The sequence below is a fragment of the Neofelis nebulosa genome, chromosome 8 (assembly GCF_028018385.1).
Source record: "Neofelis nebulosa isolate mNeoNeb1 chromosome 8, mNeoNeb1.pri, whole genome shotgun sequence".
Lineage (NCBI taxonomy): Eukaryota > Metazoa > Chordata > Mammalia > Carnivora > Felidae > Neofelis > Neofelis nebulosa.
Window position 1 is genome coordinate 136,402,897 of NC_080789.1, and position 15,674 is coordinate 136,418,570.

The window sequence follows — 15,674 nt, forward strand, 5'->3', positions numbered from 1 at the left end:
GAACATAATATTCAAAGTCAAAAGCTTTGCCATATCTAACAAAGAATTAATATCTGACATAAATAAAGAGCTCTTACAAATCAATATATTTCTCTAAAAGATCAAAGCTTGATTTGATGGATGACAGGTATGAGATGCCTTCCAGAAACCCATGGAAATCTGTGAAGCAGGCAGTGGAATCTGAGATTCTAAGGCTCAGAAAAGACGTCTGGGGGCGCCTGGGTGGCTCAGTCAGTTAAGGGTCCGACTCGATTTCGGTTCAGGTCATGATCTCACGGTTCGTGGGTTCGAGCCCTATGTTGGTCTCTGTGCTGACAGCTCGGAGCCTGGAGCCTGCTTTGGACTCTGCGTCTCCCTCTCTCTCTGCCCCTTCCCTACTCGTGCTTTCTCTCTCTCTCAAAATAAATAAACTCTAATAAGAAGAAAAGAGGTGTGGTTTGTGGAGATAAATTTGGCGGTTTGGGGCACGGCTGTGATTGAAGTCACGTGGGTGGATAAAAATTGTCCACGGAAGGACCACCGAGTGAGAAGAAAAGTGAGCCAGCCCAGGACCAGATTCTGAGTAATCCTGAATCGTTGGAAGTGAAAGGGGACTGAGAAGGCGTGGCTGGAGAAGGAAGCAAGAAAAACAAAATCCAAGTGATGACTTAGAAGCCCAGAGAGGACTTTGTTTAACAGAAGACGTTGTCAGCCGTGCGGTCCAATGGGCGGCTTGGTCGTCGTGGGGGCGGAAATTGAATGGATGGAATGGTGAATGAAGAGTCAGGTCTTTGCCGAGGTTTGGTTTTGGAAGGGAGCAGAGGAATTAGGGTATTGACTGGTTAGAGTTCAAGGGCGGTTTTTGTGGGATGGGTCATTCGAGAACTTGTAGGTGGCTGCTGAGCTCAGTGGTTTTCTTTATGCTGCAGAGCTGAGTCTTCCTGCTTTGGTTTCAGAGGGGCACAGACAGGGAGTCAGAGGGAGGCAGGGATGGGGACGGTGGGGTAGGTGAACGACGTGGGTGACAGGATTGGAAGTGGGTGGTTGTTAAGTAAGGGGAACAAACATGACGGCGGCGGTGGCCCCTTCGGACAGGCGTCCCTTCCCTCTGCGTGTCGCCGGTTCGAGGCGCTCCCTGCTGCCCCTGCCCTGGATGGCACGGCCTGTCCTCGAGTATTGTGCAGTTCCCCCCACCCCCTCAACAGTGCATTGCTGCACATCGAGACGTCCTGAAGTCCTCGCCTCATTGAAACAGGGGAATAAAATACCGTAAGAGCTGATCAGAATGCATTCATTTTCCAGGGAGCTGTGACCGGCGTGAATCGTAGGAGTAACGTCACTACAAGGGAAGTGAGGTTGCAGAGCTGTTGCTTAAGCTGGATTGTAGTGTCGACGGGAAGAGATCTGGCTGGAATTCTGGGTGTTAGGATTATCTCACGCGTGCTCGACTTCTTGCGTGTATGTGCCTTCGTGCATGCCACGGAGAGCAGAGGTTTGGTTTGGGTGTGGACGACACGCAGACCACGGGATCGGTCGCCCTCTCGGTGGCGTCCACTAAAAATTAAGTAGCTGTGCGTCCGCATTCATGACGGAAGCATCGTGTAACCTATTCACTGTTGGTCTTGTTCTCAAACTTGAGCCAGTGCCTGTCTTCGCGCGTGACGTATCCTATTGTGTTAAGGCTGTGACTGCAGAGTGTAACTAGAGAGATTGCATGTTACCGCTAGGGAGCAGGTGATCGGTTTTATAATAATGTGAGGAAGGAAGCAGGAGCAGAAGCTAAAAGTGAACCGGATTCCCGTCACGGTTTACATTAGGAATTACTTTCCATAAGGCAGATTTTGATTCTCTTCTCCGGTACCACTTTGTCAGTGTTGGAAGATGCGATCGTTAGCATGAATTAGCGTTAATATCCAACGTGGGGAGAGGCAATTAAGGGATGAGAAGGCTAAAAAGTATCATCACGCTCTGGAAGAAAGATTTTGTTCTAATGATAATGTTTGAAATTAATAAAATAGCAACCATGTGTCTTTTTTTTTTTTTCCCCATGGTTGTCATTTTATATCCATGATCTGATGTGCAGGTTTATTAAAAGTTAAATTTGGATTGCCAGAAATCTGTTCATGTATAATTAAAACATCATTTGGAGGGGCGCCTGTGTGGCTCAGTCAGTGGAGCATCGACTCTTGATTTTGGCTCAGGTCATGATCCCAGGGTTGTGGGATTGGGCCCCACACATGGGATATTCTCTCTCTCTCTCTCTCTCTCTCTCTCTCTCTCTCTCTCTCTCTCTTTCTCTCTCCTCTCTCCCTCTGCCCCTCCCCCATTTGCACCCCCCTTCTAGCTCAAAAAACAAAACAAAACAAAAACCCCACCATTTTGAGATGTTTCATATACGTTTTTCTAGAGGAAAACATAGTATGTTATATAAACATTTTAATGCATTAAAGAGGGAATGATGGACAGCATTATCAAAGAATACTTCCCTTTTCCCCAGAGCTGATACTGTGCCACCAGAGTCGTAACTGCAAGGAAGCTTTTTCTCATTAAATGCTTACAGCCGCCCAGTGGAGTAGCTCCCATGAAGTCACATATGACCCCGTAATAAGCTAATTTCAACACAGAGGAGCTCTCCTGCTCTCATTCCCAATATTGAGGAAAATTCTGAGCAACGTGTAGAATGTTAAGTAGCAAAGACCTTTCTTGTTAAGAGTCTGCATAAATACTGGCCAAGGTTTTTTTTTTTTTTTAATATTTTTTTAATGTTTATTTTTGAGAGAGAGAGTGCGAGCTGGGGAAGGACAGAGAGAGAGAGAGAGGGAGACACAGAACCCGAAGCAGGCTCCAGGCTCGAAGCTGTCAGCACGGAGCCCGACGCGGGGCTCGAACCACGAATCGTGAGGTCATGACCTGAGCCCAAGTCAGACGCTTACCTGGCTGAATCATCCAGGCGCCCCAATACTGACCAAGGCTTTAATGATTTTCATGGCCTAAATGTTCCATGTTTTAATTATGTAGAATATTCTGAGCCTTGTACCACTCGTGGTTTCTATTTCGACCTACAGTCATGACTCTCTTGTTGGTTTCTTCCAACAGCTCTTAGATTATGTCTTTGTGAAATCCTGATCTTCAGAGCAAAATAAGGATATTCCATTTTGTAATTGTTCAACTATATTTATACAACTGAAAGAGCCCTGGAAGGTTGAATCGAAACTTTTCCTCCTACCCATAGATGGCGAGTACCAAAGAATGTGTGTGTGTGTGTGTGTGTGTGTGTGTGTGTGTGTGTAAAGGTAACATTTCGATATTTTTCACGAGTTATGTCTTCATCTACATCGTGTTTATTTCTGAAGACAGGAATACTTTTATCCACATGTTCGAAGCCCAGGTGTATGTAATGTGGTCCGTTGAACACGGTAGGAGCCGATCAATCCTGTTGACCTGTGGAGTCATTTTAATTTATCTTCTGGTTGTGGGAACAATTTAATTTAACCCTTTATGCAAAATTAATGTGGATTCTTCCCTTTAAAAACCTCCAAGGGAAAGAACTTTATAGTCTTTTACTCTTAATAGTAAGTAGAGGCGCTTCCATTCATAATTCAAGATCCGCTGTTGCCTCCTTGCCTTAGTGAAGTCAACATTAAAGAACAGTTTCCTGATAAGTCCAAGGCGGCGTCTGACATCTTATTGTGAAGCCCCAGTTCTGTTGTGAGCCTGGAGTTTCTGTGGATTGAACACCCTTATTTCTCCTTCCTCCAGAGACCCCATTAAAATGATAGTAAAGGAATAAAAAATGCATAAACCCACAACAGAAAGGATTGGAAGAGAGACCGGTGCAGAAAAGAAATTTCAGAATGTTCCTAGCAGCTCGAAAGGTGATGAAGGCTTGGTGACGGCCAAAACTCGGTGGGGGCTGCCACCACCCTGGACATCCTTGGCGGGGGGGCCCTCGGAGTCCCTGCAGTGCACTCACCAGGACTCACTCGGAGTCCCCCAGTACACTCACCAGGTGTAATGGGGTGTCTGCAGTCAGAACACTTCCCAGGCTCTATGTCCCCACCCTGGTGGGACAACCGAGGACCAGAATCCGTGTCTGTCCCCCAGGCTCATCTCTGGAGAAACGGACGGAAGTGTCTGGGGGGAACCAGAGAGGCTAGTTTGGGGGTTTGCTTCAACGACGGGAGATACGCAACACCCACTCGGAGTCAGAAGCCCCTGCTCTGGGACAAAATCTCACCTGCAGGGTTTTGTGTGGTCTACGGTGTAAGGGTGATGCGTGACCAGGGGCCAGCAGGCCCTCCAGGAGAACCTCTGATAGAAGGAGGGAGAAAAGGAAACAACAGAACACCCCCACATCAGAGGTTGCAGGGTATACAGGAGGAGAAAATCCTCTCCTCGAGAGGAGGTATCGAGAGGGTTTGAAAAGGGCAAAAACCAAGAAAAGCTCTGCAAGAAGGGAACGGTCAAAGAGCAGGACAGAGCCATTGCAAGTTATAAGTATGGCCGACAAAAGAAATCCAAAGAAGCTTTGGTTAAAAGCGAACTGAGAAAATTGCCAGAAAGAACAAAAGAAGCCAGTGTGTGTTTAAACCCTAAGACAAAGGAGTATATTTGAGTGAATGCGGCCCTGCTGCTCCTTGGTAGTTATTCTCATCTTTCCGGGGAGCGGAAAGGTAGGACAGTAGCCGGTCTGCCTTCTCCGTGGACCTGTGTGTTGAAGCTGGTGACACGGACGAAAAGGTGAGGCGTGTCCATCTGACTTCCGCCTGGGTCTCAGTGCACAGCATCTGCCTGAATGGGCAGCTTGTACCCACAAGCCAGTGTCCACAACAGGCAGCTTCTTCGAGGAGTCATGGATCATTGAATTCTCTCTGTTTACATGTGCTTGATGGGCCTGAGAGTCCAACACGTGTGGTGTTTTCCCAAATCCTGGGGGAAAAAAATGATGGTAATCTTCTGCCTTTTATTTGGAACCTTCTTTTTTTTAACGTCTCTACACCCAATGTGGAGCTTGAACTCACGACCCAGAGATCAAGAGTCATATGGTCTACTGACTGAGCTGGCCAGATGTCCCTATTTGGAACTCGCCGTTTTGGGATCTGGGGCGGTCTCTAAATGTCTTCACAAAAGATGTCCGTGTGCGTGTGCGTACGTGTTTTCTTTTTCTGAAACTCATGTTCATGGTTGTTTCCTTCAGTAAGATGTGGGTTCTTCCCCAAAGTGAGGTGTTAACATGAGGTGTAACTTGGATTTTTAAAAAAGCAGTGTTGGGTAATATATATGTGTGTGTATATACACACACGTATATACATATACATATATATATTTTATATATACTAAGTTTATATAATATTAAAACTGAATAGAATCTTGAATACACGTTCATGAGAAGGTTGTCAAAAGATCCTGATTTTAGTCTTCTAATGAATAAAGCGTCGTCTTATGAACTTTTAGGAGTGTCTCTGTGTAAGTTAAAAAACGTGGGGAAATGATTCCAGTGTTGTGGACAGACTTTGATCCACCTACTTTATTAATCATTTCTTTCTCTCTGTAGAGTCCACATTTGATGTCATTGGGTGTGGGGCAGGTTTTAGGTTTTGTGAACTTTAAGGTGTAGGGCATCTGAAGGAAAAGGTAATGACCATGGGGCCAGAAATTCGTTATTCCGTTTGAGAAAGATTGTTCTTACGTCCATGCTAGTTGATTTTGAGTCTTTGCAGAGAGATGTTCTGTAGGAAATGAAAATATGCAAGTCTTTTACAGTCTTAAAATTTCTAATTAGAAACTTACATGGACACATAGGAAAATACAGATCAATTTCTATTGCAATGAATTCTAACAAATTTCTGGGCCGTTTTTATTGTACTAGAATTTAACGGACTTGAAGATTACTTAAAATAAATCTATTGACTGAGAATTGTAGCCGGGTATGCATAGTGTTTTTATATATGGCAGTATTTTCTGGAATAGATTTTCCATTGGAGCATTTAGAATTTGGAGAACTAAATGTTGACCGAAACAGGTTTTCTTTGAAAAGTAACGATATTCCTGAGAACTGTTTCCTTACTGCTTTTTAATAAAAAATTGTCGGCGTATCTTTACAGCTAAGATACATTTTTCATGGAGAGTAATTTGTCCGGATGTTCCGTGGCGCATAAAAGATTGCTTCGGAGTCTCGTGTAGAAACATTAATGGCTAGTCGTAGGGCTTCTGGAGTAGACGGTTCACAAGGTGTAAATTTCAGAGCCGTCCCTAGTGTTCTCTTGTGGTGACTCAGCCCCCTTAAATTTCAGCCTCTTATGATGTCTTCATAGAGTGATGGCATATTTAAAACATTTTAACTGAAATGTTAACTTTGATTGTGTGGAAGTCAGAATCAACCCTTACATGAAAAACTGCACTTTCTTCTCGTAGTGGATACGGACATAAATTCTGTCAAGTACAGGACCATTTTTCACTCAACTACGCTGCTTGTCCTTCTTTTGTAAGGAAATACGAAATACATCTTGACCGCGTGCGTTTGTATATTGTCCTGATCTCGAAACTTTTGTTTAGACAGTCATTTGCATATTATCTCTTATCATGCCTGCAATTTAGAGTACTGACCTATCCCTGTGCACAAGCTTTGAGCATCACAGAGTCTCACGGAAAGATTCCTAGTAAGATTGGCATCTGCGTGCCTGAGTTTGAGGTTGACTCTGACGTTTGTTCTTTCTGTGAACTTGGGAAAAAGTTAGTTTAAGAACATCCTCCTCAGAGCCTTGTTATGATGATCGAAAGATACGGAGTAAGTTAAAGGGCTTTGTAAAGCATAAGGTGAATACAATTTTTAATCCGTTTGTCTCGTACGCCACTGCTCGTTGGTCTTGTCAGTAACTGCAGGCGTGTAGGAGGGCTGTCTCCATCCATGCAGGCTGCTGTAACAAAAATACCACCCAGTGGGTGGCTTATAGACAACAGAAATGTATTTCTCACAGTTCTGGACGCTGGAAGATCCAGATAAGCCGGCAACAGATTCTACTTCTTGGTTCATAGTTGGTGTCTTTTGTAGTGATTTCACGTGGTGGGAGGGGCCAGGAAACTCTCTGGGTTCTCATTTATAAGGGCACTAATCCTATTCTAAACCCAGTTACCTCCTGAGGGTCCTACCTTCTAACACAGTCATCGTGGGTGTTGGGATTCAATATGAATTTGGGGGGACACAACCCATTTTGTATATAGCAAGGGGCTAAGTTAGAAATGGGTATAGCATTGAAAAATGATGGTTGCACTTTTTTTTTTTAACATTTATTTATTTTTGAGGGAGAGAGAGACAGCGTCTGAGCAGGGGAGGGGTGGAGAGAGAAAGAGAGGGAGACACAGAGTGTGAAGCAGGCTCCAGGCTCTAAGCTGTCAGCACAGAGCCCAACGTGGGGCTCAAACCCACGAACTGTGAGATCGTGACCTGAGCTGAAGTCGGATGCTTAACTGACTGAGCCACCCAGGCGCCCCGCCCCGATTGCTGCACTTTCCAGTGATGGAGAAGAGCACAGTACAGGTTTTGCCCCAAACGGATGCATTTCCTTACGAGTGTGTATGTATAAAATAAGGAAGATGGTGTTTTATTAGAGATAAAAATCTAGTGGCGAAAGTTGATGAACGGGTGAGTTGTTGTTTGTTTAATCAGGGCCAGGGTTAGGACACTGTATGGCTTAAAGCTGGGCTTTTCAGCCTTGTCTGGATCCATTTGATTTTGCCTGGATTCTTCCACTTTGATTGTTCTCTTGGTCTCACGATCATGAACAGGTGCAGGTGGGGGATCCTGGCCGAGATGCAGGTTAGAGACTGAAGTGGCAGGCGCTGCCATTTTCCCCTCCTGATGGTAGCCATGCAAAGCATACTCATGGTTTTGATCTGAAATTTGTGGGATAAGCAATAAATATTTGGTGAGCGTGCTTAATAATTTCATATATACTCACAACGAAACAATAGCTATGATTTATTAATTGCCTGGTACGTGCCTGGTAAGGTTATGTTTTGTTGACATATGTTTCTCCATTACTCCTTATAGCATCCCCTGAGCAGAAATGTCGTTAGCACCGTTATACTGACGAGGACAGACCATGAGATACATTGGGTAACTTACTCAAAGTTACAGCCAGTGATGGCAGAGCCAGCCACGGAGTCCAGAGGCCCCCTCAGGCCATGACGTAACCTTTTCCCTCCATACCTTTACGTCCTAGTTGCCTTCTGTTATGACTCTGTTCGTTTCAGTTTGAGCAAGAAACTGTTAAACTTTTTTTTAATGTTTATTTATTTTTGAGAGACAGAGCATGAGCTGGGGAGGGGCAGATAGAGAGAGAGGGAGACACAGAATCCGAAGCAGGCTCCAGGCTCCGAGCTGTCAGCACAGAGCCCGACGTGGGGCTCGAACTCACAGACCGCGGAGATCATGACCTGAGCCGAAGGCGGACGCTCAACCCACTGAGCCGCCCATGCGCCCCTTGAGCAAGAAATGGTTGTCTCATGCCTTTGCAGAGCACAAGCAACTCACGAAAGCTAAGTAGCGAATGTATCGTCGGCCGGGCTCCGGGGCCGGCCGGCTCTCCGTGGGATCCACAGAGTGGCCGGATGGGGATCTGAGGCTCGCTGCCCTCTGTTCCTGGCGTTGTGAATCCTGGGATGCCCCGGGGAAGGTCCGGGGCCTCTCCTGGGTGTGGACGTAACCTGGCGAAGCCTTTGGACATCTGCGATTTGGGAGCTAGGCCAGGAGTGCCGTGTTCCTCAAGCCTTGGGTTCTAGGCGCTTGTTGACTGTTGACTTCCGCGTCTGCTATTCCTTTGTTCAGAGATGTCTCGGCCAAGTCCTTCCTTGTCCTGGGTGTGGTCCCCGCTGCTTGGGGCGCCGTCACTTTGGTACTTAGAGACCTGCACTAGCTTCCGCTTGGGTTTCTCTGCCATTAGCCTCTTGTGTTTCCATCCGAGCCTTTATGCTGTTTGCAGATTCAGTTTATGCAGCGACTTCCCGTTTATTCAGTGTTCATGCTGGCTTTCTGGGCGGCCGCGTGGCGTGTGTCACCGTTCCCTCCCCCGGACTGGACGCTGCCTCCTCCTCCACGTCTCCCTCCCTGTGCCTCCCCTCAGCTGCTTCTCTCAGTCCAAAAATCCCTTCTTCCTCTTCTCCACCTGTAAAACCTTTCCTGTCCTTCAGAGCCTGTGGCTGTTTTTCCACCTGACTCTTCTGCCCCTCACGGATCCCTTTCTTCTTGGGACCTCCCCAATTTTGTGCTTGACAGTATCTTCTTTTTGCCCACGGAAGTTTCTGAATAGATGCTAAGACAACAGGGCCCCGTATTCTTCAGCCCCCTGGATACCCAGCAAAATCGAGGCCCACCGGAGGCATGAAGTCACCCGCTGATGACAGATTTCTTGTCTTCATTTTAGAACTGAAGCCTGGTGCTTAAAATTAAGAAAAGTATCAAAAACCACACGCGTGTCCTGGGAAGTGCTGTGATGTGACACTTCTCGGACACTCCCCTGCTGTGTTGAAGTGTTGTTGTTGTTTTTTTTTTCTTCTTTTGTCTTGCCAGCAATCAAAGAGAAGTACACAGACTGGACAGAATTCCTCATTCGTGATTTGACTGGTTCCCGGACGGCCCCCGCCAGCCTCCTGGAAGGTGTATGTATTGTTGTTATTCAGCTATTCTGTGTCTGAAGCATGACAGTTACATGAGTGCCTTTGCATATATCCTTCGGCAGGTGCATGTGTATGTGCGGATGTCTCCACCCAAATGGCCTCACTTCCTGTTTGTTTCATGAGTTGCTTTGGTTAATCTTACGGCACTCAAGACACTTCACCTGTGTTCCAGTCAATAAGTGGAAAATTTGCCTCACGTCTTTCAATAATAACGTTAGGATATCTTTCCACTCTCCTGTACATTTAAGTTTCCATCCTATATTAGTGAATATAAAGTCCCGTGGAATAACTGGTCTTATGGAGGTGACCACTAAATATACGTGCTCTGGTGTAGTCTTGGGGTATACCGATAAGTGGTTCCATTGACTACTCCATTCTTGGATGTATACCCTCATGATGATAACACACAGGTGTTACATAATAATTGAATTAGCTTCCCCTTATGAAAACAAGGGGAGGACTGGCTAATATTTCAGTGCAGTTAAGGTATTTTTAAGGTACTAAGGAAAAAAATAGTTTAATCTGCAACCTTGATGGTTCATTTAACAATAATTTCGTGATAAAGCATTTAAATATTTACCATATATAATAGGAGGAACAGTGCACTGTCAAAAATAATTACTGAGTTACCAAATCTGTTTGAAAAATGCCCCCCCCCCACCCCAAAAGGGGAAACACATAGTAAATAACAAGGAATACGGTGTGGATTTTGACACTCATTATTCTCTTAACGTTAACCGTAAATTTCCCTCTTCTCATCAATGACATTGACTTTTGGAGCACTGCTGTGTGATATATAGTTATCCGGTGTTGTTTTGTGAAGATTTTGCCTAATGTGTTTGCTTATCTTAATGGCTCTTAATTCAACTGTTTGGTTAACAAATCAAAATGATGGTTCTTCACCCTTTCAGAAGGACAAATTGTCTTTCTCTGTTCATTCTTTTTTTTTTTTTTTTAATGTATTTGCCCTCACGGCTGACTGAACAAACACCCTTTTCACGTCCTAACTTAACGCTGAGAGGGTCGCTTATACGGGGCCGTAATTATATATCGTCTCTAAACTAACTGTCGGGTCAGGTGTAGAAATAACTTCACATTATTGTCGAATGTAGCCGATCGTTAAACGTGGAATAAACATGCCATCTACACCTCTTCACACAAGTATGAGAGAGTCTTAATCCTTAGAGTGGTAGCCAGTTTAAGATAAATGTCTGTTGGGTCACAGTACGAAGTGATAGCCCCATAGCGGATACATCTGTCTATGGGAAAAGTAGACATTTCACTACCACATGTTTTCCAGCTCGAGGCAAATTGGGTGCAACTCTCCTTAAAAGCATGCTTATTTCGAGCAAACCCGGCTTTATCCGGGAAGGGTGATTTGTTTGGTGAGAACGAGAGCGCAAACTGTTACGTTCTGTTTACTTGCGAGTGTCTTCGGGCAGAGGGCTGGGTGAGATGTGCAAGTGTGTGTGGGGGGGGGGTGGTGGGGAAGCGGGCAGGGGCGGGGCCGTGGGCGCGGAAAGGAGGGGGGAGGAGGGAAACACCAGACTGTCTGCCAGTAGCTTGGATGATGGTGTGAGAAAATATTATCTTCTGCTGTCATCTGTTTCCATGAGAACCTCAACATAAAGTTTAAAATAAGGAGTTTTGCTTCTGTTTAAACAGCCTCTGCGAGGGAAAGGCCCTATAGACCTCATTACAGTTGATTCCTTAATAGAACTTCAGGACTCTCACAACCCTTTTCAGTACTGGATAGTTAGTGTGATTGAAAATGTTGGAGGAAGATTACGCCTTCGCTATGTGGGATTGGAGGACACTGAATCCTATGACCAGTGGTTGTTTTACTTGGATTACAGACTTCGACCAGTTGGTTGGTGTCAAGAGAATAAGTACAGAATGGACCCACCTTCAGGTAAGGGCCGAGGCTAAGGCTGCTGGGAAGTACTTGGGAAAAACGTGTGGTATTTTCCTGGATACGCCTCTGGAGACTTTGTTCGGGTCCGTGTACGTGCATCTTGGGCCTTTTAACTTAAGAATACTTTCTGTAGAAAACGGAACTCAAGGCCTCAGGTAATAATACTTTACGAGGGGAAAGCAGCAGAGGCTGCGGTGAAGTTTAATCTAGTTCCTTTGGAATCCCTGGTTTGCAAATGAAAGGCCCAGTGGACTGGGGCTTGGTCACATTCTCCCTTTTTCTTTAGGAATTTTGACGGTCTTGGAAGTAAGTTCCAAAATCTCTGTCCACCCATCCTTCATCCATCCATCCATCCATCCATCCACCCACCCACCCACCCATTCACCCTCTCATCCGTTCGTTTATTCATCCACCTCTGTTCGTCTGTACCCTGCCCCTCATCCATACCCCTCCATCCATTGGTCCATCTACCTGTCCATCCACTTACCTACCTATCCATCCATTCACCCATCCCTTCACCCTCCCAGCCTCCCACCCATTTGCCATCCATCCATCTACCCACGTCCATCCATCCATCCATCCATCCATCCAAATATCCAAACCAAATGCTTGTTTATATAATGTGTCCCGACCTGGAAATGGCAAAGAGAAAATCGTCATACGTTTTTTCCTGGAACATCAGGGATATTAATTCGCTTCAAAAGCACCGTCAAATGACTTTACGCAGACTTAATGGGACAAAATAGTGCATTATGCTTCCATACGTACCTCACCGGGTGAGAATCTCACTGTTCACAAACTGACCATTCTTGAACGTTCAGTGTGTGCCAGGTGATTTTACATCTGGTGTGGTATTTGTTTTGATTGCAAAAAAGTGCTGCATGTTTGGTGTGAATATTTCCTTTTCCAGCAGAGAAAATTTGAGACTGAGAGTAAGCTACTTGTCCAAGGCCATCTAGTTTGAAGGGCGATGGCCCCTTGCCCCCCATTTCTTCCCGTTCCCCCTACTGCCCATACTGGCCTTACCAGTTTTTTTTTTAATTTTTTTTTTAACGTTTATTTATTTTTGAGACAGAGAAAGACAGAGCATGAACGGGGGAGGGTCAGAGAGAGGGAGACACAGAATCTGAAACAGCTCCAGGCTCTGAGCTGTCAGCACAGTGCCCGACGCGGGGCTTGAACTCACGGACCGCGAGATCATGACCCGAGCTGAAGTCGGCTGCCCAACCGACTGAGCCACCCAGGCGCCCCCCTTACCAGTTTTTTTAGTGGGTATCCTCAGAACAAAAAAATGTTGGATATGGAATTAAAGATGACAAGGTAGAAATATTATTGTCTTCCAGAAATTTCTGTTTTTCCTCCTGGTCCGTTTCACCAGATATACTGGAAGCAGAGAGCCAAGTATTTTATTAAAATTGCCAGAGATCTTTTTTCCTGCCATATTAGGTGCCAGTGCCCGTCTTGAGTCCGTGAAGCGAAGGAGTTAACATTCCTCCCTTCTGTCGCTCAAGGGCTTTAATTGAAAAAAAAAAAAGTTCCTGGTTCTGTATGTCATGTATTTGCATTTATGTTGAGTTTGACAGGCATATAGACACATAACATGGTATTTTATTAGTATTATTGTTGTCAACGTTTTGAGAAGCAGCCAGGAAATCCATTTATACCCTGAGTAATTTTGGACTCTGATGACAAACAAAGGGCCTGTCAGTGTTGAGAAAAGATCTAAGCTCACATTTGCCTTGGGATTCATAACCTGGCAGGAGAAATTTACTTTGTGTGGGAAGTCGGGTGTATAAATCTTAGCTTAGTATCTAATTGCTTTATAAATTTTAGGAGATCCCTATATTTGCCAGTGTGAACATTTATAGCAAAGGATTATTACTTGCTTCTTAGGTTCTGTGCAGTGTTCTTTGCTGTGAAGTCTGGGGACTCATACTCCAAAGCAAGAATAATGGAAAGTGTCACCATAGAAACTTAGGAGATACTTGCACAGGAGAGCTCTCTCTCTCTCTCTCTCTCTCTCTCTCTCTCTCTCTCTCTCTTTCTGTCTCTTTTAGATAATTTAATGTCTTTATAAGACAAGAATAAATTGTGTTTACTGGTCTTAGTGAATTTCTGGACACGAATTGTCCATTCCACCGAAGAGTTCGTGGGTGTCCTTAAAGACTTTGGAGGAGGCCTTCGTCGTGAAGAAGTTTATTTTCTCGACATTTAAATTGTTGGCGAGAGAGGTTTTGTATGGGGAGAGGAAAATAAAAGGCAAAAGGACACTCAAGTGTGGCTTTTAGTTCTTCAGATGAGGTTCTTCACGCAAGATGAAAGCTGGGTTCCCTTGCCTCATTCGGCAGAACAACACGCGAGGTGGCGATTATAGTAGCTGAGTTTTATTTTATTTTTTTAAAGTTTTTACTTAAATTCCAGTTAGTTAGCATACAGCATAATATTAGTTTCAGGTGTACGGTTTCGTGATCCATCCATTCCCTACATCACCCAGTGCTCATCACAAGTGCGTCCTTAATCCCCATCACCTAGTTCCCCCATCCCCCACCCGCCTCCCCTCTGGTGACCAGCAGTGTGTTCTCTATAGTTAAGAGTCTGTTCCTTGGCTTCCCCTGCCTCTCCCCTTCCCCCCCCACCCCCGCTCACTTGTTTTGTTTCTTAAATCCCACATATGAGTGAGATCGTATGGTGTTTGCCTTTCTCTGACTGGCTTATTTCACTGAGGATAATACTGTCCAGCTCCATCCATGTTGTTGCAAATGTCAAGGTCTCATCCTTTTTTTACGGCTGAGTAAGACTCCATTGCATATAGAAACCACATCTTCTTTATCCCTTCACCTATTGATGGACACTTGGGTTGCCTCCATCATTTGGCCGTTGTGGATAATGCTGCTATAAATGTAGGGCACCCGTGTCTTATACACGCGAACAGAACCCAGTACTTTGGGCTTGTGGAAATCAATCTCGAGACCCAGAGGGACTTAAAACTTACACGGTAGTGCTCTTTCCTTAACGGAAATATAGGTGGGAAGAAAATTTCCGGCTTGCATAAAAATATTAGCTATGGTTCTTATCGCCAGACACCCTTAGCTAGATGAAAAGTGTTGACTGCTCAATAAGAAGGGGATTTGGAGGTGTGGGGCGGAGGGGAGAGGAGAGATGCTCAGGGTGCACCTGAGAGTAAGCCCTGCGGACCCACCCCTCCACGCCTGCCTTGCTGTGTCCTAACTGCCACCTTCGCTAACAAGAAGCATGGCTCATCCTTCAGTTTAACTCTTTTTACTTGTTAAAGGGCATGAGATTTCTCAACCGTTCAGTACAAATCAAGGCAGAAGTAAGGAGTAGTAGAAAGTGGCTGGATAGTTTTCAAAAACGCTAGGAAAGGGGGCTGCTCGTAAACCGTCTAGCAGAGAGAAAGCTACATTCCCTGTGTCTTTCCATCTCTGGCTCAAACTGGAGAAGACAGGTCGGGGGAGGACAGAAAGAGGGGAAGAAGCCCCCCCACCCCCCGTGTCACACCCAGGGCAGTCCGGGGGGCACATGGGTGCTGACGGAGGAGGTTGAATCCAGCTTCGGTGAAGACTGGGTGAGGGAGCGGAAAATGATGAAACGCCAGGGGGTCGAGGAAGAGGGCAGCCACTTCCTGAAGTCCTTAGCGGTTCAGGCTTTATCGGGAGAGGACCGGAAATCCTGCCAGTAGCGGCTTCCCTTCTGTGCTGAACGGAAGGCAGCCTGCGATCAGACCCGAGCTCCTTCTCCAGCCACGCAGCCCTGGAGCCCTGCACTCTGAGTGCTCTCCCTGCACCTCCGCTTCCTCTGTGTTCCACAGGCTTGCTAGGCACGTCCTATCCTCGGGGGGCCATTCTTCCGGATGTGGCATTGACCGTCCCCTCGCTTCGTTCAGACGGTCCCGTCGTGAGGGCATTTCAGTACCCCTCTAACCGAACATCTGTGTCTGATCTGTGCTGCGTCCCCGGTGCCTGGCGCATCGTGGGTGCTCAGTGAATATTTGTCCGGTGAACTGACTGAATAAAAAGCCGGGGATGTCTCTAGGGAGGGAGGGAACCAGCCGAGTCCAGCTTTCAAGAGCCAAATCATTATTGGG

The 15,674-nt window shown here is 45.8% G+C and overlaps 1 protein-coding gene across 10 annotated transcripts in view; it reads left to right on the forward strand.

The window, feature by feature from the left end:
• Window positions 1–15,674, forward strand: part of SFMBT2 (Scm like with four mbt domains 2) — a 231,323-nt gene that overhangs the window by 100,100 nt on the left and 115,549 nt on the right. For 8 of the 10 annotated variants that reach the window (XM_058681954.1, XM_058681953.1, XM_058681956.1 and 5 more), the window contains 2 exons: window positions 9,548–9,636; window positions 11,320–11,566. The exons of 1 other annotated variant lie outside the window; for it this stretch is intronic. In XM_058681954.1, the coding sequence (XP_058537937.1) occupies window positions 9,548–9,636; window positions 11,320–11,566 (336 nt within the window). The remainder of the gene's footprint in view (window positions 1–9,547; window positions 9,637–11,319; window positions 11,567–15,674) is intronic. One more of the 10 variants, XM_058681960.1, reaches the window with a different exon arrangement.